Source organism: Corylus avellana, chromosome 7 (assembly GCF_965113065.1).
Source record: "Corylus avellana chromosome 7, dhCorAvel1.hap1.2, whole genome shotgun sequence".
In the NCBI taxonomy this organism is placed as follows: domain Eukaryota; kingdom Viridiplantae; phylum Streptophyta; class Magnoliopsida; order Fagales; family Betulaceae; genus Corylus; species Corylus avellana.
The window spans coordinates 24,940,052-24,965,381 of record NC_142496.1 but is presented as its reverse complement, the minus strand read 5'-3'; the positions used below and the strand labels follow the sequence as shown (position 1 = coordinate 24,965,381).

Here is a 25,330-nt window from a genome sequence, read left to right as displayed (position 1 = left end):
AAAAATGCAAGTAGGGTAATTTAGTCATTCTAAAAGTAAGGCTTTTTTAGTAAGCCAAATCCTTGAATTATTGTAAGAATCCATGGTTTAAAAGGCCATTATGCATCATCACATGATAGCAATAGGGCCTCTATTACTCTTCATTACATTACCAAAAACAAATACCTGTTATTAATAGTTTTTTTATTTTTTTTTTATTTTTAATCTTTTTTCTATTTAAAATCAACTCAATTGATGTTATTATCCTATTTCACTTGAATCGATTTGGAGAGGAGCCTCTTAACCCATAAAGAATATCCTTTGTTTAGTTTATAGAAAATTATGAATCTAACTATTGAATTAATATTCTATAATTACTCCTCTTCATGAAATATTTATTTAACTAAAATTAGGCTTAAATTGTAGATTTAGAATTCAAACTTACGACCTCTATTCTGATTCCATGTCAAATTATCACGTAAGTGTTTAAGCTAGAATTTAATTATTTGATTAATATTTTACTAATTACTTTTTTTTTTTATTTAATCTTTTTTGTTGCACCAACATGGAAGTGTGTTTAATTCGAAAATGAGTAGCATGTTTCTTGTTTTGAATGGATGGAAATGATAGGACGAAGATAAAGTCTCCATATAATCTGCATTGATGGCTTGACGGTAATTACTGGTTATGGTGGATGTCATCTTTGTAATTTGGTGAATGTGGTTAGCCAAGGGCCCAAGACTATTCAACCCAAATTAAATTTCATTTTTTTTTTATGAGAAGCCCAACCACTAAACTAAATTGTCTTGTCCAAAGAAAAAGGGAAATAATTTTTTTTTTTTGTTTTTTTTTTTTCATTTTCTCTTCTGTGTCTTTCTTTCTTCCTCTTCCATACTCTCATCAAGCCCACAAAATTACCGAAGTGTTCACTTTTCTCTTTTTTCTTTTTCTTGGTCATTATGTTTCCTAGAGATATACAAATGACTTATGAATCGATGATGGTGAGGAGTTTAAAGTTTGAAAAAGATTGAAAAATGTGATAAATATCTTTAGGAAAAGACAAATTTTCAAATATGAATGTCGGAGAGACAGAATAAATAAATGCTTAAAAATAATATTTAAGTAGAATAGTAAAAGCATAACCCTAATTTTGTTTTTTTGTTTTTGTTTTTGTTTTAAATGAGCATAATCCTCGTTTGAGGAGTCAGATATTGAATAAATTTAGGGAGCGGAAGAGAAGATGCTCATACTAAAAAGTAGGTGGCACGTTACTGAGGTTGAAAATAACCTTTCACTCCACTCCAAACGTTTGTTATAGATGTCAACAAGTTCGTGATTTGGTTTTGATTCTGTTGATTTTGGTGTGATCTGTTTTTCTTTGGGATTTTGCAAGTTATTTTTCTTTTCTTTTCTTTTTGTATGTTTGTAAGTTATATTTCGAGTTGAGTATAGGCAATGCTTCTTTGCTTTTTGTACTTGTTTTTTTTTTTTTTTTGTTTGTGGTTTGAATGTGTTGCAGATTTTTTTCAATGCTTTTGATCCATCCGTAAATCCAGATGTATTGAATTTAATAAAAAATAAAAAATTGTGGAGCTCAATCTAGTACAGCTGCTACTTGCTGCTTCTTGGTTGGTTTTTCTCTCTCTCTCTCTCTCTTATAACAACATTTTGAGAAGTAAAGCTTGAAACTTTCATTGTGCGATATATCAATCCACAGCTTTGTTGATGTCACCATGCTGACTTGCGAGATTTTTTTTTTATGTTTTTGAAATGTCCGGGGAGGATATTTCGGATGAAGACGATTTGAACTAGTGGTTTCTGTTTCATGAGGCGTAGTCCTTAGCTAATTGAACTATTCTTTGGAGACATTATAAATGCAGTGATATACCGGAGTCAAAGAGTTCACCCAACAGTATAAGTAGAGATTGTAAGTATAATACTTACTGAGACATTGAACTACAAATATTTTATAAATGTGTATTTGTGATAATGAGTCCTCACGTCTTATAATTGTGCTTGACATGCTTTTAAAAAGAAAAGGTCTTATTTTTTTGAAATGTCCGGGGAGGATATTTCGGATGAAGATGATTTGAACTAGTGGTTTCTGTTTCATGAGGCGTAGTCCTTAGCTAATTGAACTATTATTTGGAGACATTATAAATGCAGTGATATACCGGAGTCAAAGAGTTCACCCAACAGTATAAGTAGAGATTGTAAGTATAATACTTACTGAGACATTGAACTACAAATATTTTATAAATGTGTATTTGTGATAATGAGTCCTCACGTCTTATAATTGTGCTTGACATGCTTTTAAAAAGAAAAGGTCTTTTGAAAGGGAAATAAATTTATGTTTTAGAAAGAAATTTGATTTTTTGAAAAATAAGTTAAATGGAAAATGAAAATTTAGATTTTACAGTCGATATCCAATATTGTAATCCATTGATAAGAGATAGTTAAACTCTTTATCTGTAAGACTGTAATTGAAGAAACTCTCTCATGTTTGGAGAGATTTTCAAAAGAAGAATGGGGCTCATCTCACATATTTTTAACAGCTCAATTTAAAAATAAACAAAAAGGTTTAAGTTTTGTAATGAGTTTATATTATGAAATGGAAGCTCCGATATGTTTTATTAGTGAGTTTATGATGTCAAATAGAAATAAAAAAATTTATTAAGTTATTCCACTGCGTTATTTTAAGGTAATAGTAGTATCGTCACGTGATAAATTCAAATATTTTATACTTGAGACTTGTCCTTTAAAGTTAGGGCGTTACAAGAGACAATGGCTGGATGAGAATAGGATTTATTTTGCAACAGCTTATGTCGGTGTCAAATAATAGTTTTCTCAACCAACCACTCTAGAACAACACTTTGTGTCGCAAAAGAGTCTTTTTATCCTAATGGAATAAACCACATTCTTATGGTATTTAAGGATCTTTATTTTGGAGGCATACTGTAAAATGCTATTTGTATAAAATTTCTCCAAGGAAATTAAGCCTTATTTAAATGAAAAGTTGTTTATAGATTGTAACTTTTGATATGGTGATTAGATTGATCATAAGTCAAGTGGCTTTCTGTCTCTCTCTCTCTCTCTAAGAAATATCCCTTAGGATTATGAGCTTCCAAAAAAACACTATCATTAACTTAGTAGGTAATTTTTATGAAAAATCATTTAAATTAGTTGTCTGTATGAATATGTGAAGATTCCAAGCCAAAACTTATAATGTATTTGCTGGATCTGCAATCACTAAAATGAAATTGTCTCTACAACTTTTGAAATATGTGATTTCATTTAGTGTTTTGTGGCCTTTCGATAGGCTTTTCGACGTTTCCGTACGTGTTCATATGAATACCAATCGAGTTTTGGTGATTTTTTAATGCAAGTTACTTATTAATTAAATAATAGCTTTTTTAAGCTCAGAACCCAAACCATGAGACAATATTTCTTCTTACCTTCCAAAAAATAAAAAATAAAAAGATGGCCACTTGTGATCTATCTTACCCTATCAAAAGTTACTTTTCTAGAAACAACTTTTCATTTAAATAAAATTTCTTTATGCAATGTCAAGTGACTTGATATTTTTCATTGCTTTAAGTATTACATCACTACATTTTATATTATGATTGGGGAATCTTATTTGAAATAGATTAAATTTTTAGCGGTACACTTGTACTTCTAAAAACCACAAGTTAACATAAACACTATTTCAAAACAAACCTTGAAATCCCATCAAATAGATACTACTTAACCCAAAAAACACTCAACTAAAAAATGGTCATAATTCCAAAAGTCACAATTATTAAACAACTCTTCTTTGAATAAAATTACTTTAACAATAAATCAATTTGGTACAATTATTTAAATGAAAAGCTGTTTATAACTCTTGATATAGTAATCAAATTGATCATAAGTCAAGTGTCTTTCTGTCTCTCTCTCTAGGAAATATCCCTTAGGATTATGAGCTTCCAAAAAACATTGTCATTAATTAACTTAGTCGTTAATTTTTATGAAAAGTCATCTAAATTAGTTGTTTGTATGAATATGATGAAGAGTTTCAAACCAAAACTTATAATGTATGAGTCGGAAAATGAAATTGTCTCTACAGCCTTTGAAATGTGTGATTTCATTTAGTGTTTTGTGGCCTTTCGATAGGCTTTTTGTACATGTTCATATGAATACCAATCCAGTTTTGGTGATTTTTTAATGCAAGTTACTTATTAATTAAATAATAGAAAAAATATATATACATTTTTTAAGCTTATAACCCAAACTATGAGACAATATTTCTTTTTACCTTCCAAAACATAAAAATAAAAAGATGGCCACTTGTGATCTATCTTATCAAAATTCAAAAGTTACTTTTTTAGAAACAACTTTCTATTTAAATAAACTTAATTTCTTTATGCAATGTCAAGTGACTATATTTTTCATTACTTTAAGTACTACATCACTTTATTTAGTTTCATCATTGATCAAGTTGATTTATTATATTTAACTCAAATGTGTCTTTACCACTTACATAAATCCTTTAAAATAAACAATTATTCATATCATGGAAGTACATGATTATATATATATAATCATTACATTTTAAATATTATAATATGCATATTTATCATGATTTTCAATCAATATTTTTTTTAATAATCTTTTTGAATGGGGTCTGGATGTAATATATTATGAATTTATGATTGGGGATCATCTCCTTCTCTTGTCCATTTGAAATAAATTAAATTCTTAGCAATACACATGTATTGCTAAACCATCGGTTAACATAAAAACTATTGTCCCCAAAGGGTAGCTCAATTGGCTGTGAACCACGCCTTATAAAGCGGAGGTTATTAATTCGAATCCCCTTTCCCCTTTCCCTTTTGTGTATATATCAAAAAAAAAAACTATTTCAAAACAAACCTTGAAATCCCATCAAAAAGATATTACTTAACCCAAAAAAACAGTTAACTAAAAAAAGTCATAATTCCAAAAGCCATAACTATTAAACAACTCTTCTTTGAATAAAATTACTTTAAGCATAAATCAATTTCTTACACTATATAAGAGCAAAGCCTCAACCATCTTTTGGATTATACATCAAAAGAAAACGTTTCTAAAGTGAAAGAAAATTCATAGCTTGCAATGTATTAGAAAACTTTATCCTAGTGATGGTGGAGTTGCTTATCCTTGTTCTCTTAAAACTGCAAGCTAATAACCTTACCCATTTCTCTTTCCATCCCTCTTCACCTCCCACTCAGGTCCCTCATTTCTCTAAACTTCATAAAGTTCAAACTATTGATTTTGCATCTACCTCTTTTGTCCCCTCCACTTCCCATCTTGCATCCTTATTCCTCTAAACTTGACAAAGTTCAAGGAACAATGCATACATGCATTGAAGATGAAATTAATGTTTGTGATAAAAGATATCTACATCTTAGATTTTCTAAAATGGACTGGCTTGTCTTTAAAATTTGTGTTACTGATGGTTTTGCAAGATGCCAGGAGAGAAATACTCAAATTCAATTGATTGTCCAACATTTTGATTGTGTAAAAGATTGCTTAAAACATCGAAATGATCTTGCGACTTGTTTGACAGAATGTTATGAAAAGCCTATCAACAAGCAGTTAGATGCCGTATATACACATAATCTCGAGTGAAGATCTGGTAATGATTTCTTAATTTCCTATAATAGTGCAAAGATGGAAGCTAGTCATGTTGAGGCTTATCAATCTTCATGTATACTACAAAAGAACCTTTCAACTTTTATATATTTTTAGGACATCAATTGAAGGTTTATTATGGGTTATTTATTTTCATTTACTACAAAATGTTGAAAATGGTTTCTTCAACATGAATTCAGAACTCACTCTAACTGCATTCCCACTTACTTTACCATCCCCCCCCCCCCCCCCCCCCCCCCCAACGCCAAGGTTCTTACCAAAAAAAAAAAAAAGGTGTACTAAAAGTTGTCAACTAGACATACTTTTTTAACTTATGGGGCATTTGATAATTATCTTCAAAACCTAAAGTGAAGCCAAACAAAATTTTATCATTATCATAAACATGGGTTGTCACTCTTTTTCTCTACTGACCAAATAAGCGTTGTTATAATTGGTATGTATCTATTTTTCTATGGTAACTATGTATAGGTTGCCCAAGTACTTACCAAATAGAGTAATTTAATTTGAATTTGAGCAATAAAAATATCATGTTAGTGAATTCCAACAATACAAGCCTTGAAAATTGTGATTCACATTATATAAGATTTTCAAAAATGAAATCATAGGATAGTAATTATGATAACAAAAGAGTGATCACTTCTTGATAGTGTGCTAATTTTTTTACAAGGTTAGTATAACAAAATAAATAGAATGCCACGATCTTTGTTTTCAAAAAATGTAATTATTTTTTTTCTCACCTGACCTTTCTTTAAAGGATGTATTACATAATTCATTTTATCTATGATTTAGTTATTTCGTTTTTGATAATCGACACTAAACCTCCTTTTATTGCATATTAAAGTGAAATTTTCATTTTCTTGTTACCAATAAATGAGAAGGTAAACTTGCAAGCCACATATCTTGTTATGCCAATCATGTAATGCAACATCCTCAAGTAGTTTTTCCATGAATATAGAGAGTATTTTCTTAAATATATGCTAATAGATGAAGAAACTTCTGATTAAGAAATTATAGATTTTACAGTGGAAGGGGATGGGTGAGATGATCATTACTTGATAGCTTTGGCTATTAGGTAGTCATGCCTAGTAGTACCACAAGTGTAAGAAGAGCGTGTAGTTCATATCGTCTGGAAATTGTTCTAACAAACACTAAACCTCATTTTTGTTGCATATTAAAGTGAAATTTTCATTTTCCCGTTAATAATTAATGAGAAGGTAAACTTGTAAGTCACATATCTTGTTATGCCAATTAAATAATGCAATATCCTCAATTAGTTTTTCCATAAATATAGAGATTTTTTTTCTTCTTAAATATATGTTAAAATAGACGAAGAAACATCATATTAAAAAATGGAAAAATTAAGAAATTAAGATCTAACGGTGGAAGGGGACGGGTGAGATGATAATTATCTGATAGCTTTTGCTATTTGGTAGCCATGGCCCATGTACAACAAGCATAACATGCTTTTTATGTTTTTTTTTTTACTTGTCAATTGTGCATTAAGATTTTTTTTTATTATCTAATTGAACCATCTATTTAACTCAATGCATGTTTTTCCATGTCCTTCACTACTTTATTTATTTATTATACTGCAATTCACAGATAAAAGCAATCTATGGTTACATATTCATATGGATGCTTCACAAAGAATGCGCGAGAGAGGAAAGAGTTCCTAAAAAGCAATTCTCAATTGTTCTTCATTTCAAATAATATTGTTTTAGTTTTGGAATAATGTTCATCAGGGATGTTGTACGGCCCGTTTTGATCTAGTTGTGTTTTGAGTTTTTATGTTGGACAATTTTGGACCCAAAACTTTTCATTTGAGCGTTGATTTTTATATGGAATTTGTTGATCTTGTTTTATGTTTGGACATGTTAGAGATTCCAGGTGATGTAGTCATGAGACGTAAAAAATAATATATTGTTTGCATATGATATTATATAAATACTTATTATTACTGTTGGGATCAACTATAGTGCATCACATGTGTAGCAGAATAGTCCCAAAAATTCGATTACTTGAAAGAAAGAACAAGTCTAGATCATGCATTAAAACAATTGCACAAAATTAGATTCTAATAGCATTTGGCCAAATAGGAATGGTTCAACCATCTTCAACCTAACTTTTGCAGTCAAGCCACCTCTTCTTTCTCACTTGAATGAACGACTCATATTAGAGCTTGAAATTACAATGAGATCTTAATCGATCTCTTTAGAAACCATGGATGTGCTTAATTTGAAATAAAATGGTTGTAGAATTCGCAAGTCCGCCTTGGGCAGATCTATATCTTAAGGAGTTTTTTCAATTAGACCAGATCACTTAATCCAACACGCTTAAGCTAAGGAACGTATAATTATAAACTAAGTTGTGCTTATAAGCAGGATATTAGAGATTGAGCTAGAAAAGAGTAAGAGAAATTCCCCAATAACATTGGAATTTGAACTATTTTTTGAGTTAATTATTTGTATCAAATTATACTTATGTCTATCTTCCTTTTGAGGCAACTCCAATCATAGTGAGAAGTATTGATCAGTATTATTATAGATATATAATAAAATAGAAAGAAAAAAGAAAAAATAACGAAAAAAGGACTCAATGTTCCAAAGATATTCGTGCATATCGCATACATTAAAAACACCGTCCATTTTTTTCTGGTGCACCGGCCTTTGAATGAGATAGCTGAGAGCAACGCCCCTCTTTCGTTCGTCATAATTGCTTTTAGTTTAGAGTTTATCAGTTAATTGACCATTTCTGAGTATCTGAAAGTGACAGGCCAGGTTGACCATTTCCTTATCTACTTACCCTTGCAATTTTTGATAACATCTACCAAACCGACACAAATATTAATATAACACGAATTTAGCGTAATAAAATTTGAACAAAATTTAATCCATTCGATTAGATGCATGATTAATAAAGGAGAAACTTCAGAAATAATCACTAATTAACTTTTACTTGTTTTGATACAATTCTCTAAAGTTTAAAAACTTTTAATCGAACTTTTGATTATTCTATTCCATTAAGGTTTTCCGTTATTTTTTGTAAAAATACCAAAAATACCCTTGTTTTTGTTTTATAAAAAAAAAAATGGCGTAGATGCTTATATATATAAGCCTGAATCTTTACACTTTTTTTTTTTTTTTAATAATAATAAAAAAATGAGTATTTTGAAACTCCTGACATGATTTGGCGAAAAATTCTAATGGAATAGGTAATTTAAATAAATTGAAAGTTTAATATCTTTAATTGAAAGTTTTTGAACTTTGAGAATATATTTCAAAACGCATGAAAATTCAAGGAAATGTTGTGAAGTTTCTCTGTTAATAAATAAGTCAATTTACTTAACCTATAATTATCTCCCCGAATTTGGATCCTCTCCGATTCAAATGAACTGAAGGAGATTCAGTTAGTTTTATTTGAAGGCTAAAATTGTAATATATATATATATATATATATATATATATATAGAGACAATTTTACTCTTGTAAATATAATTAACTACATCACCGGTTTACATCGTTATTTCTATTTTTGAACAATATTATCCTTCTAAATATATTAATTAAAAAAAAATTTAAAATTGAGAGAACCCTTTTCCGTGATCCTTGGTGACGTTTCTTTCATTAATGTTTTGGGTGGTGGGTCTATCTCTCATAATTGTGTATTAATTAGTTGTAGTTGCAATGCAAATAAAAGCAAACGGTGACCCTTTAATTGGAGAGAGCTAAAGTCCCGAGTAGTGGACCCATCCCATTATAAATTATTAAATATAACAGTGTTATTTCATCTTTCTTGACGAAAAAACAGTAAAAAGGAAGGCATCTTTTCTGAGTTTTGAACTACTCTCACCAACCATATCCTTGTCAATTGACTGCAATGAATCAGAAACATTTTGTGTATTCATTAAGGCAGAGAGTCATTTTGTGTACTCATTTTTAAAAGTCAAATTTCGAATCTATTTATTTAATGTATTCCTACCATAGGGATCAGGTAAGTCACCACTTCGCCGTGAAGAAATTACCATGAAATTACCATTAAAACTACTTTTTACTTTCTTATTTACATACACTCTACAATGCATTTCCTTTATCATTCTCTATACTAATTAAATATCATTTCTTTACTTTTTTTATTTTTTAATTCTTTATTTATCTAATTTTTTAATGATTCAAAGAGAGAATGAGTTTATTTTATTTATTTTTTTTTTTTTTAAGCACAATAATCCCTACAATGCAACCCAATTGCTTATACTGTAAAGATCATAATGTTGAAAGGTGATATAGGGACTATGTTGTTGATATGCAATAGCCACATGTAATCACCCCCCCTCTTTTAAGATTGGGAGTCGGATAATTCGATTACGAAAATGAAATTTTTGCATTTCGCACCGCCATGGTCGATAAATTAGGAATTTTCACCGACTTATTTCGCCAACTTTATTTTCCTTTACCGACATGATTATGATGACAGTCGTTAATGTCGGTAAGCAAAGAGATCATATGCAGGTGAAAAATATTCGAACCTTGGTCGGTAAAGTCAGTTCGGTTAGAAAATGTTATTTAACATACCGAATCGAATTTGTCGAAAATAGAAAAAGTCTACCACCTACCGACTATCGATTAAGCGGTGTCGGTTGGTTTTCGATTAGTATTTGGCCGGCAAGCGGTATGTAGTTATTTTGCACAGCCCTCCGAGCCTACCCCTATTGACTTTTTGATTTAGTTAAAATTTATCCAAAACTGAAGTTGCAACTCCATATAAACTTGAGCAAAATATGATGTTAATATAGGGACAATAATGCTTAAAGTGGTAGTATTATGACCTAATAAATTTATCTTTTACCAACCCTACTTCTGGGTTTTCTCTCACAAAGTCACATGTAGTAAAATCTTGATAGTTTAGGTAACTTTGTTAAATATATTTGACTAGAATTATGTTACTATTTCTAAAAAGACATATTTTGGCATCCCGATACGATTTTTTTTTTTTTTTTTTTTGGAGATGTTCGCACAAGATGTGGAATTCGAACTAATAACCTTATTTTATTTAGCATGATCCCTAATCAATTGAATTGCCTTAACAACCCCAAAACGAGTTGCGGCTATGCTCAATGGTTCCCAGGATATTCTTTGTAGCTGTGGCCCATATGCAAAACAGAAATAGTGCCACTGTCAGCCTTTATTTTTGTTTATTATTATTGGCCTTATTGTATTTTCATATAAACATTGCCTACTTTTGGCTGTCTACGAAAAGAAAACGCACGTGGGCTGCGACAAGTAATCAAGGATTGAGGTTTCTACGGAGTCGTCCTAGAAACCAGAAGCGGCCATACTGTATGGCATGTTTGGTAATTATTTTTCTTTTAAAAAAATAATAATAATAATATTTATTTATTCTCTCAAAATTATCCACTTTTCTCTAACTATCTAAAACTAAAAGACTTTAGAAAATAAATGACATGTTTATATTTTAGAAAATGATAAAGGGTTTTATAAAAATCAATCTGGATAGCTCATTAATGGATCGTACTGGTTTACAGATATGTCGATTACTTTTTGAGGTAAAAGTGAACCGTGGTGGGTGAAGCAGTGCATCGTACTAGTCCCCACCTCCATAATTTTTCCCTTTAACTTAAACTAAAAATATGATTCAATCGATCTGATGGATTAATATAATCTTAAGTCTTATTACAAGACTAACGACTTTATATTATTTTAAAATAGACCAAAGTTTCAATGATACAACTCATTGTCTAATTGAAAGTTACGGGATTAAATGTGATAAGGACAAACTCCACGTGGCCATTGTTGGATTCTTAGCTGCCCAGTTTGATTGGCTAACAAAAGATTTATCCGTTTGAGTATTTGACAAAACCTAATCCAAGTGCCCCCATTTTCTTGTTATCCACTGTTTCTGGTCCAATTTGAATAAATAAATCGGCAAATCGCAATTTCTGCTTCACACGAAAGTTGGAAGAAGATAATAGAAACGTGCTCGCCACGCCCGTTTCAATTATTTTGAACCATTTCGGTGGTGTTTGGCAAATGGGTTGGCCTAGATACTGTAGTTGATGTGAAAAAAAAAAAGAATGTTTGGTATAAAAAAAATAAAAAAGTGGTATGAAAAAGTGAAAAAGTTTTGTTTTGTAGTGATTTTTTTATTTGAATAATAATAAGAAATTAATGATTTGATATAAAAAGTAAAAAAGTTAAAATATTTTGATGTTAATTTTTTTGGGAAATGGTGATAAATAGTGTCTGGGCCAGGCCAACCCCTTTACCAAACAAGGCCGAAGAGGTTCCTTCCGACGAAAAATCTAAAGAATAAACCTTTTTGTATTTTTTTATTTTTTTTGTGGAAGCCAAGGCAAATACAGAAATACTACAATGACTTTTGAGGAAAGCTTAATCTGCGTCTATAAAAAGCCACGCTTCTGCTCTCTCTTTGCACAACAATTATAATCATTAACCCACCATGGCTGGTTTTGCTTCTTCATTTGGTTGTTTGCTTTTGATTTCTTCGGTTCTGCTGGCTTCCTACCGTTGTGCGTCGGAGGTGGAACTAGACTATTCGTCACTTCCTATAGTGAAGGGACTCTCATGGTCATTTTACGACTCTAGCTGTCCTAAGCTTGAATCCGTCGTCAGAAAAGAGCTCAAGAAGATCTTCAAGAAAGACATTGGCCAAGCCGCTGGCTTGCTGCGTCTCCATTTCCATGACTGCTTTGTTCAGGTAATTAACAAAAATATCACTGTTTTAAGTGTAAAATCCCAACTGGGATTTTGTTGAACTGATCTGGGTTATTGTTGGTGTAATTTGCAATGCAGGGATGTGATGCTTCGGTGTTGCTGGATGGATCAACCAGTGGTCCAAGTGAGCAGGACGCGCCTCCGAACTTGAGCTTGAGAGCAACGGCATTTGAGATCATCGACGACCTTCGTGAGCGTGTCCACAAACAGTGCGGACAGGTCGTCTCTTGCGCTGACATCACAGCTATCGCTGCACGTGACTCTGTTTTCCTGGTAAATGCTTTACCACCCCCCTCTTTACTTCCGGGTAAAATTTGTAAAAAGGACGATAGTAATAAGAAGTAAGAGGGTAAATATAGTTTCACGGTTACCCCCATAAATTAGAGAAATGTTATAGGTGAATATTTGTTTTTTTGGTTAAATAACAAATGCCTCTTGGGGTTTGATACCTTTATTTTTACCATTTTGAGGTTTTATTTTTATCACAGGACCCTATGGGGTTTTGATAAAGGACCAAGTTAGTCTATCCGTTAGTTGACCGTTACGACTGACACGTGGACCAATCAGATGTTGACATGTGGCACATATTTAATTTTTTTTATTATTATTTTTTTAATTTTAAAAAAAAATTGGGGGTGGCTCGCCATTTGGGGGTGGCCCATTGGGGGGTGGCTCGGCCACCCCCTTTGGCCATGGGGGCTAGGCCACCCCCTTGGTTTCCATGGGGGTGGTTTCGACCAAGAGGGTGGCCGAAACCACCCCCAAATCACCATTTGGGGGTGGTTTCGGCCACCCCCAAGGCTCCATGGGGGTGGCTCCCAGTGAGTGCAGGAGGTGGTTTTGGCCACCCCCAATTTTATTTTTTTAAAAATACTTTTTTTTTTTAATTTAAAAAAAAAATTAAATATGTGCCACATGTCAACATCTGATTGGTCCACGTGTCAGTCCTAACGGTCAATTAACGAATTGGCTAGCTTGGTCCTTTATCAAAGGGGAGTCCTGTGATAAAAATGAAACTACAGGAAGGTAAAAATAAAGGTACCAAACCCCATGGAGTATTTGGTATTTAACCTTTTTTTTTTATATATATATATTTAATTATTTTATGTGAATTTCATATAAATTAATAATAATAAATCTCACAAATTTAAATAATTGATGTATTGGATTTGTAAAAGAATTTAGGTTAAATATAATAGTGGGTACAGCTTGGATGAAAAAGGCCTTGATAGCTATGAGAATTAGGGTGTGTCTGAGACTAGGATTGTAATTTTATAAATAAAAAGTGCATGAATTATTTAAAATTGCGTTTTTTTAAAAAATATATAATTTGTGGTTTTTAAATCGCAAGTAAGAAGACAAAACTACAATTTTATTGAATGCTTAATTTGTATTTTAAAATTTTTTTATGTTTTTAAATCGCAATAATTTTTAAATCGAATTTTTAAATTGGCGACTTAAAATTGATAAATAGTAGATAAGCACCGGCTTCAAAGTATTGAATAAAATATCTAAAGTAGATACCACTTTCTGTCTGCTCTCCATTAATGTCGGAGTCTGGATTAGCCATGGCCCATGGGTCATGACTCATGAATCATTGAGTCTCATGACTTTTTTTTTTTTTTTTAATCATTTTCTATTCAAATAATAATTTTTTTAATCATTTTCTATTTAAGGTAATACTTTTTTTTTTTTGGTTCTATTTTTAATCGTTTGTTTCTTTGGTTTAAGAAATTAATATGAAGGGAGATTTCTTTCAGAGTTTTTCTTACAAACCTCTCGATTTGTGCATTTTGGTCACCGCAGTCAGGAGGTCCCGACTACAATCTGCCATTGGGAAGGAAGGATGGACTAACCTTCGCTACAAGGGAGGTGACGTTAGCGAATCTTCCGGCACCCTCAAGCAACGCCAGTGTCATTCTCGACTCTTTGGCCACCAAAAAGTTGGATGCCACCGACGTGGTAGCCCTCTCCGGTGGCCACACCATCGGCATTGGCCACTGCGCCGCTTTTATTGAGCGGCTCTACCCAACTCAAGACCCTACCATGGACAAAACGTTCGCCAAAGACCTCAAAAAAGATGTTTGTCCCACGCAAAATTCCAACGGCAGCACCGTGCTGGATATCCGGTCGCCCAACAAGTTCGATAACAAGTACTATGTTGACCTCATGAATCGGCAGGGCTTGTTCACCTCCGACCAAGACTTGTACACCGATAAAAGGACAAAGGACATTGTCACTAGCTTTGCTGTCGACGAGGATCTCTTCTTCGAGCAATTTGCCAAGTCGATGATTAAAATGGGGCAATTGAGCGTGCTGACGGGCAAGAAAGGGGAAATTCGTGCCAATTGCTCGGTGAGGAATTCTGATAATATCAAGTTGAAATCTGTGGTGGAAGACGAGGAGGAAGGTGGTTCTTCTGAGTTGTAATTAAGGGTGTTCCATGTCTTTACCTGTTTGGTTTATATATGAACATGTCTCAACTTATTTCATGTTTTTTTTTTTTTTCCTAAGAAGATGAGTGGGGGATGACTTGTTTAATTATTATGTGTTTCAGACTTTGGAAGGAGTATATATATTGTTTGTCTAATGTGATAACTTTTTCTTTATTATGTTTAGTTTATAATTTTGTTTGACAAATTAAAGAATGATTCTGCTAGTTAGTGTATATGTTTTGGAAGCATTACCATGTGCCAAATAATTTTTTTTTTTCCTTTTATTAGTTTAAGCTTTTAAAATTAGTGGCGATTGAATTAAAGATTTGAGTTCAAATCTTGTTTTAGTCATTTACTCAATTTTAATCAAATATTTCACGTGTTTTGTATTATTTATTTTTTAAAAAAATAAAATTTGAACTTATACGTGAGAATGATTGTTAAAATATTAATTGAATGACTAAATTTAGTCCTCCATATAAGCAACGAAAACAAGAATATGGTAAGTGCCATTAAATTACATGAGGCAATTAATTATATGGTAAGATGTATATATCTCATACAAAAATAAATGACCAATATTGGTCCACTTAAGGGTTCATAAAATCTCAAAATTCTTGCTAATTAGATAGCTATTAGCCTCTTACATATATGTGTTTATTATGAGGTAAAAAAGAATCGGACAACAATTTTCTACAAATCGATTCGTAAGAATTTCCAACAAATCGGTAAGAACAAACGGGTGCACGATTTGGAAATCACAACCGAAAAGTTAAAGATAGCGAGCAAAATCCTCTTTTTTATGGAGATTCTAAAGAAAAAGCCTATACTATTATGGTGGTATACGTTCTTGCAGTTTTCTGGTTCTCTCTTTGGGAGCTATCTTAAAATCTGTAATGATTAAAAAAAAAAAAAAAAAAAAATATCTGTAATGATTATGGCTAGTGTGAAAGACTAAGTTAGAAGAAGACTTAGGACCCATTTGGGTGGGTTAGGGGGCTTAAAAGTGTTTTTAAATACTTAAAAAATACGTTTGAAGGAAAAAGTACTCTTTGATAAAAAAAAATTAAAATTGCTTTTAAGGGTTCAAAAAACCTAAAAATAGTCAAAACGCACTTTTGGCACAAACTTAAAAATGAAGCTTTTGTCCAAAAACTCTTTTTAACTTAAAATTCTATTTCTCAAACGCAGTTCCAAACATATTCTAGAAGAAAAAAAGACTGATTTGATTTGAGAGTAGAAGAGAGACTCACGTGAGAGTTAACAGCCGTTTTGAAGTGTTAAGTTAACTAAAAAAAAATCATGTGAGATGCATATTTTTAAGGACATTTGACAGACAATTAGACCGGTTGGTAAGAAATTCTTACAAACCGGTTTGTAATTTTTGTTCCTAATTTGTCCAAATTTTTGTTTCCTGGTTAATGAAATTGTCTTTGTTGAATAGGTGGCCATTTTTTTTTTCTTCTGTTTGATAATTAATTAGGATGTCGTGAAGTACATTAGTAGATAATATAATCCTGTAATCTATATCTGTAACGGGCATAGATATCAAATTTAAGTTTACGGCAAATTGAATTTTTTCATATATATATATTTTTTTTTAAAAAAAAAAAAATCAAGAGAATTCTTGTAAAATATCAAATTTATACCTCCACGCCTTGCCGCTGGACTTGGATCCTCTCCATTTAAAATGAAATGGAGAGGAACAAGTTAGTTATTTTTAGGGGACAATTTTATTATTTTTGGGCTTCTTATTTCTCATTTGTACAAAAATATCTCATTAAAACAACTAAATGAATTCCCTCAATTCCATTTCTCCTTCTCCTTTGTCGCCTTGGGGCATCGCCATCCTCTCTACCTAGTACCTACGCGGTTATCGGGTCATCAAGTTGAAAAGAAAACTTTATTTTATTTTATTTTAGCCTTTTTAGGTGTGTATCCTATCTATCCATTACCCTCCGCAAGATTGGCTTTTTTTTTTTTTTTTTTTTTTTTTTTTTTTAATTTTATAGAAAAAGAAAATTTTATTTCCCTTAAACTCATTATTAACTACTATTTGCGACTTAAATAATCATTTCTTTCCACGTGTACCCCTTTGGTAGGTTGTAGGGGTGCACACCATACTAAAACCACCTTAGGTGGTTAGCTATTTTGAGGTATTGCACCGCTCGTGCTCATTCACGAGTGGACGGTTATTTATGCCCTAACCAACCGCTTATCAAGTATGAGTCTTTTAAGCCTATTTTAATTTTTTGACATCTTTTAAAAGGCCTGTTTGGATTATTTTGAGCATGTTACAGTGGTTTTTTTAATAGAATTTGTTTCAATGCTATTTTTTTTTTTTAAAAAAAAAAAAAAAAAAAGACCGACATAAAACAAACAATGAAGCTACAACTTTTTTTTTGTTACGTAGCAAAAGTTCACAAGACGCAAAGCAATAGATTGTCTACGATTCGAGGTGGTCAAGAGACACAAAGAGAAACGAGTAATAAAATAATTCAAATACCAAACTTTAAGTACGATTTTTTTTAATTTTTTTTAATTAGGGTATCCTAATTTCACCTATGGCCCGAAACAGTACCTTGAGCTTCGCTCATATAATATACATTTTTATTTATTAAAAATGTATATTATATTAAGAGTAGGCATATACCACCACAAACCGTCTGTAATGGTCTATTAGTTGGGAAGGCTGATTAGCCATTTATGCGGTTGGCAAATTAGCGATAGTGGTTACTAAGCAATAGAGTGGTAACTTTTTTTTTTTTTTTTTTTGACATGTTCGCACAAGAGGGGGGAGGAGGATTCGAACTAGTGACCTCCGCTTTATTATGCGTGGTCCCAGCCGATTGAGCTACCTCTTAAAGACGCAATAGAGTGATAACTAGTAAGTGGTGCAGGTCGATTATTAACCGGCCTGCTTGAACACATCCTTTGAGTTGCTGGTGTTATATGAAGAGAAAGGACTCACATGACCTATATGTGTATTTTTTGGAGTTAAAATACTCAATTTTCTTTGAACAGCATATGATGTTTAAATTAGCAATGATTTTGGAAAGAAAACCGTACAAGGGGAATGATCATAATGTGCTTTTTCTTTTTTTTTTTTTCTTTTTTTTTTTAATTATTATTATTATTATTATTTTTTTTTTTTGTAACAATTATTATTATTTTTAAATGTGTGCAATTTTTAAGGAAAATATTTTTAGAAATGGTCCTTGAATATTTGCTGTTGAGAGATCTCTGTTTCATTCAGCGTGATCCTAATCGATTGAGCTAGTTCCACGAAGTTGGTGATTATTGACCATCTTAATACAAGTGTTTGAATGGAACACACGGTATGACGGTAACACCTCTATTAATTTTTTTTTTTTTTTTACAAGTATTTCTTAAAAAGGGAAAAAAATTGTGGTACGTAACCAATATGCGCGTGTGTGACCCGATCGATTCCTTCTAGATGAGTAACTAGGCTCGCCTATGAGATCTAGTTCCACAAGGCCGGTGATTATTGACCATCTTAATACAAATGTTTGAATGGAGCACACGTATGACGGTAACACCTCCTTTAAAACTTTTTTTTACAAGTTTTTCTTAAAAAGGGAAAAAATTGTGGTACGTAACTAATATGCGCGTGTGACTCGGTCAATTCCATCTAGATGAGCAACTAGGCTCGCCTGTTTTATTCTCATAATTGTTATTAATTGAGTCTTATATTTAATTTATTCGCAAGGCGTTAAATTAATACCTGATCGTTTTTGTGCTTGTGATTTCATAGTCATGGACATCTTAGTTGGTCTTTTATCTTATTTACTCTTATTTTTATCTAAAATATTTCATATATCTGCAATTGATTTTGAGCTAATCATTTGATGAAGCTTTTCTATGGGAGGAATTTTTTTTTAAAAAAAAATTAATCTATCTCTATCAGTTTAGTTAAAATACTAGATCTTATAAAATTTAGCCAATAAGGCCTTAAAAACACCTTGAGCACACTAATTCTATTAAATTCTCTAAATCACACATACATTTTATTACGGTGCTTGGTTAATCTTATTAGTATTAACTGTGTTGAATTATACTGATGTCTTGATGGATTAAATCAGACTATGACTTAATCGAATTTCAAGAAGTACTTGCAATTCTCACTCCGACTCTTAATTACTATGATCATGTAACTAGAATAATTAGAATTAGTTTCCCGGCTGCCTTTTTGAGAAAAAAATAAAGTGGACCATTATCTTGAACTATTCCGAGGTTACATTCCCTCCCAGGTTCTTTGTATTGGAGGAGCCCAAATTGTACATTTCTCTTTGTTTTTGTTTTTGTTTTTTTTTTTTTTTTGCGATTGTGCCCATCGAAATCGAATAGAAAGAACCAGCGGCTGAAATGGAGAGGTTCCTTCTCCCTCCAATAGTCTACCATGCAGCCAATGAGCAAAAGAATAATCATAAACTTTTTTGTTTTTGTTTTTGGTTTTTTTTTTTCAAGCAAAGACTTTTCAAATTTGGCGGTACATCCATGACTTTACTGTGTTCTAAGCTTTTGATGAAAGCTTAATCTGCATCTATATAAAGCCCCCGCTTCTGCTCTCTCTTTGCACAACAATTATAATTAACCCACTATGGCTGGTTTTGTTTCTTTTCCTTGTGTGCTTTTGATTTCCTCTGTTCTGCTGGCTTCCTACGCTTGTGCGTCGGAGGTGGAACTAGACTATTCGTCTCTTCCTATAGAGACGGGACTCTCATGGGATTTCTACGACTCTAGCTGTCCTAAGCTTGAATCCATCATCAGAACAGAGCTCAAGAAGATCTTCGAGAAAGACATTGGCCAAGCCGCCGGCTTGCTGCGTGTCCATTTCCATGACTGCTTTGCTAAGGTAACACAAATATCTACGATTTAAATGTAATTTTGTGGGAGGATAAGGATTTGAGTTTGGTTGCAGTTGGAATTAATAATATCCGTTTGATTTGTTGGTGTGATTTGCAATATTGCAGGGATGTGATTCGACGGTGTTGCTGGATGGATCAGCTGAGAAGAACGCGGAGCCGAACAAGTTCTTGAGAGCAACGGCATTTGAGATCATCGACGACCTTCGTGAGCTTGTCCACAAGGAGTGCGGTCGGGTTGTGTCTTGCTCTGACATCACTGCTCTCGCTGCGCGTGACTCTGTTTTCTTGGTAAATTCTCTGCCACTCTATTTACTTCATAAGAAATAGAGAAATGATATTGGCCAATAAAGGGACTATTTTTTGTCCATTACTCTCTTCATAGTTGATGTGGCTCATCCACTGATGAACCTATAAATTCTTGTCACCTAAAATTTTTATGGGTCAAAAATAATTTTTTTATTGTACTATATATAACATATCTCTAAGAAATATTAGGAGATTAAACATTAAATTGGCGAAAAAATTTATTTATTGGTATTTTACATTTTTTTTATTAATTATTTTGATATTTTTTAATAAATAAGTTTCTCATCGATTACGACCATTAGTAAAGATTTGATACTTTTAGTAATTTTTTTCCTTAATGTGTGTTTAATATTTTTTAAAAGGATAAAAATATATATTTAATAAGGCAAAAAAAATTTTTTTTGGGTCTATGAAGGGTATTTTTGTAATTTTGATTGCATGAAAATATTACAATTTTGATAGGAACATTGCAAAAATTTTAATATGACTAATGTTACTTAATAAATCACGATATAATTTAATGATATGGCAGTGATATTTAGCTCTTTAATCAACCCTCGGTAAAAAAAAAATGAACCGTTTTTTTTTTTTTTTCTCTCTTAAAAGTTTAATTTTACTATTGTGACATCTTAATTGTTTGACAATTAATTTAATAAATATAATAATAGTATGAATATTGTAATTTAATCAACAATTAAGATTAAATTTTTTAAAATATTTATTTATTTATTAAAATTTTTAAAAAATAAGTCAAATTTAAAATTTAATCTTAACCGTAACTAAACTACTGAATACTTGCCGTTAAGTCGAATCGAATCCTTTGGCAAAGATAGTAAAAAGGACGGTAAGGGTAAATATAATCTTACAGTTACTTTCTTAGCTGAAATTAATAATTAGAGCTGTGGCTATATATATATATATATTTTTCTTTTTTTTCTTTTTTGAAAAAAGAGCCGTTGCTATAGAGCCTTGATGATGAAGGCACGGCTAGCTGCGAGAATTAAAAATGGATAAAGTTGATAAGCACGAGTTTCAAAGTGCGACTTTTATCCAACGCGGTAAGCATAATAGCAGATACCAAAATATCTACTTTCACCTAAAAATAAAAAATAAAAAAATATCTACTTTCGGTCGTATCTCCGTTAAAACAAGGAATAAGGATACCCCATGGCCGGTCCATCTTAAATACAATGGACTAAAAAACAAAAATATCCATCTCATTGGGACATCTGGGACAAGGAAGTAATTTAGTTTGGAATATTTATCCTCAAACTTCTGCCCTTTACTTTACATCTTTGTATAGCTTTTGTAGTTTTAGATAAGGTCATAAATTTCCTCCTACTGCAACATTCTTTGGGCTTTGTAAGCACATGACTTTTTGTAGTTTTAGATAAGGTCATAAAAACTCTTTGAGTTTTTTTTTTTTTTCTCTATTTTAGTTAAATATTATTTATAATTATTTTTTAATTCTTTCTTTGTTCTCTATTAGTAGATAAAAGAGAGAAAGAAAATAAATATATAAGCTTGAAAAACTAAATAGCTTTCACTCTTGATATTTGGAGAGTTTGTTTAACGAAATTTGTGAGTTCTTTCAAATTTTTAAAGAAAATATAAATTTGAAAGAGTAAATTAAAAATGCTCAAAGAAACGTATAATACTTTTAGAAAATGAATTGAAAAAACGTCTTCTAACCCAATTTGAAATGAATTTCTGTCCATTTTTTAATAAAACTATTAAAAAATAATAATTTATGTCCTTCAAGATAATCTTGTGTTTATGCTAAGTTAACCTCTGTTTTTATGCAGTCAAAAGGTCCCGACTACAATGTGCCACTAGGAAGGAGAGATGGACTATCCTCCGCTACAGAGGAGGAAACGCTGGAGAATCTTCCCTCGCCTGATAACAAAACCGGAATCCTTATCGACGCTTTGGCCCTCAAAAATTTGGACGCCACCGATTTGGTAGCCCTCTCCGGCGCCCACACAATTGGGTTGGCCCACTGTTCCGCTTTTTGTAACCGCCTCTACCCAACTCAAGACCCTACCATGGACGACTCTTTTGCCGCAGACCTCAAAAAGGTTTGTCCCACCGAAGATTGTCCCCCCACAGATTCCAACACCACCACCGTGGAGGATATCCTGACGCCCGACGAGTTCGATAACGCGTACTACGTTAACCTCGTGAATCGGCAGGGGTTGTTCACGTCCGACCAAGACTTGTACACCGATAGCAGGACAAAGGACATTGTCACTAGCTTTGCTGTCAACAAGGATCTCTTCTTCGAGCAGTTTGCCAAGTCGATGATTAAAATGGGGCAATTGAGCGTGTTGACGGGAAATGATGGGGAGATTCGTGCCAATTGCTCGGTGATTAATTCTGATAATGTCGAGCTGATCAAAACTGTGGTGGAAGAAGATGAGGAAGCTGCTGAGTTTTAGGGTGTTTATGAACACGTCTGTAACCTATTTTATGTATTTCTTTTTCTAAGAAGGGGGGAATTATGAGTTGTTTAATTATTATGTGTTTTAGACTTTGGAACGAGTATATTTCTTGTTTAATGTTATAACTTTTGCTTCATTTGGTTTTCAATATTACCTTTTTTTATTAAAGAAAGTTGGGAAAATATACATGCATCCTCGAACTTCCATGTAATTTGTAATGTTTCTCTCAACTTTTAATTGCTACAATATCCCCCCATCAAGCTATCAGTAAGGTTGCAATATATTTCCTTCCCGCAAAAAAATGAAAAAATAAAAAATAACCTTGATAAAATAATTTTAAAATAAGAATAAATGAAAAAAAAAAATTTCTTAAATTTTTATCATGAATATTTTTATATTTCTTGTACAGAAAAGATATACATTGTACCTCCAATTGTAATTGGGAGGAACATTGCGAAGAGCTAATAAATTGGAAAGGGTATACGTACTTTTCAGTATTTCCCTAAAAAATACTTCACCGGAGTTTTTGATGGCTACAATCTACATTATGTTAAATCACCGCTTATTTTACAAGTTTAAACTGATAGGACGGTATAAATTTAATCGTTTAATCAATAATTTAGCCCAAACATTTTTTTAATATATAAAGCACAACACGTGAAATATTTAATTAAAATAGAAATGAATATATGAAAACAGATTTCGAACTCAAGAAAAATTTGAGAGTAGAAGGGAGACTCACGTGAGAGTTAACAGGCGTTTTGAAGTGTTAAGTTAACTAAAAAAAAATAATCATGTGAGATGCATATTTGATAGTCTATTAGACCGGTTGGTAAGAAATTCTTACAAACCGGTTTGTAATTTTTGTTCCTAATTTGTCCAAATTTTTGTTTCCTGGTTAATGAAATTGTCTTTGTTGAATAAGTAGCTTTTTTTTTTTTTTTTTTTTGATAATTAAATTGGATGTCGTGAATTACATTAGTAGCTAATATAACCCTATAATATATATCTGCAACGGCCATAGAATTGTCTCCAAGTCATTAAATAACAATCAATGACATGGAAAATGAACATTTCCACAAAAGGAGCATATAAAAAATGCACGATTGAAACATGTGCTGAAGTTGACGAAGAATTCTCCACTAAATAAAATCTTAGGTGTGTATGCTAATTTCGATGGATTTTTTTTTTTTTTTTTTTTTTTTTTTTAAAAAAAAAAAAATAGATACCTATGATTTAAGTTTACGGCACATGAATTTTTTCATATATAGTCTTATTTTTTTTTTTTTAATTTCAAGAGAATTCTTGAAAATATCAAATTTATAACTCTACGCCGTCGGACTTAAATCATCTCCATTTCATTTGAAATTAGTTGTTTTTAAGAGGTAATTTTGTTATTTTTGGGCCCCCTGTTTCTCATTTAGATAAAAATACTCTCTTAAAACAACTAAATAAATCCCCTCCATTTCAAATAAAATGGAGAGGATCCTTCTCCCTTGTCTCCTTGGGACATCTCCATCTTCTCTACGCGGCTATGGGGTCATCAAGTTGAAAGTGAAAATTTTATTTTATTTTATTTTAGCCTTTTTAGGTGTGTATCTTCTCTATCTATTACCCTCCACAAGATTGGCGGGTATTTTTTATTTTATAGAAAAGGAAAATTTTATTTCCCTTAAACTTATTATTAACTACTATTTGCGACTTAAATAATCATTTCTTTCCACGTGTACCCCTTTGGTAGGGGTGTACACCATACTAAAACCGCCTTAGGTGATTAGCTATTTTAGGTGGTCGTCCTCAACCAACTGCTTATCATGTATATGTCTTTTAAGCCTATTTTGATATTTTTGACATCTTTTAAAGGCCTGTTTTAGATTATTTTGAGCATGTTATAGTGTTTTTTTTAATAGACTTTGTTTTAATGTTATTTTTTTTTCTAAAAAAAAAAAGACTGACATAAAACAAACAATGAAGCTACAACTTTATTATTATTATTATTATTTTAATAAAAAAAATTAGCAAAAGTTCACAAGACAGAGAAACGAGTAAAAATAATTCAAATAGCAAACTTTTTTTTTTTTTTTTTTTTTTTAAGGTATCAAAATTTCACTAATAGCCGGAAAGAGTACCTTGGGCTTCCCACACCTAAAATGTGGGTTGCCAAGTGTAGAGGCTTCAGACAGGATCCACCAAACTAATCCCCTAGCTTAATACCCCCTCCACTAAAGATATTAAGCATTGAGACTTGGGCTTCGCTCATATAATATACATTTTTGTTTATTAAAAATGTATATTATATTAAGAGTAGGCATATACCACCACAAACCGCCCGCAATGGGCTATTAGTTGGGAAGGCTGACTAGCCACTTATGCGGTTCGCCAATTAGCAATAACAGTTACTAAGCAGTAGAGTGGTAAGTGGTGCGGGTCAATTATTAACCGGCTTGCTTGAACACATCCTTTGACTTTTTGGTGTTATATGAAGGGAAAGGACTCACATGACCTATATGTGTATATTTTGGAGTTAAAATACTCAATTTTCTTTGAACTGGGGAGCATATGATGTTTAAATTAGCAATGATTCTGGAAAGAAAACCGTACAAGGGGAATGATCATAATGTGCTTACCTCAAAATTTTTATTTTTATTTTTATTTTTTTAATGTATGCAATTTTTAAGGAAAATATTTTTAGAGATGGTTCTTGAATATTTGCCATGAAGAGGCCGGTGATTATTATTATTTTGTTTTTTTGACATGTCTGCATCAAGAGGGGAAGGAAAATCCGAACTAGTGATTTCCGCTTCATTAGACGTGATTCTAACTGATTAAGCTAATTCTTGGAGACGAGGCTGGTG

General features: G+C 31.9%; 2 protein-coding genes across 2 annotated transcripts; both read left to right on the top strand.

The window, feature by feature from the left end:
* The first annotated feature begins 11,984 nt into the window (after positions 1–11,984).
* Positions 11,985–15,013, top strand: LOC132184430 (peroxidase 12). The gene is made up of 3 exons (XM_059598059.2): positions 11,985–12,387; positions 12,483–12,677; positions 14,211–15,013. The coding sequence occupies exons 1-3, from the start codon at positions 12,130–12,132 to the stop codon at positions 14,832–14,834; spliced, it is 1,077 nt and encodes a 358-aa protein (XP_059454042.2). The 5' UTR covers positions 11,985–12,129; the 3' UTR covers positions 14,835–15,013.
* A 4,291-nt stretch (positions 15,014–19,304) lies between these two features.
* LOC132184431 (peroxidase 12) lies at positions 19,305–22,611 on the top strand. The gene is made up of 3 exons (XM_059598061.2): positions 19,305–19,715; positions 19,834–20,016; positions 21,840–22,611. The coding sequence occupies exons 1-3, from the start codon at positions 19,461–19,463 to the stop codon at positions 22,470–22,472; spliced, it is 1,071 nt and encodes a 356-aa protein (XP_059454044.2). The 5' UTR covers positions 19,305–19,460; the 3' UTR covers positions 22,473–22,611.
* Positions 22,612–25,330: the final 2,719 nt, after the last annotated feature.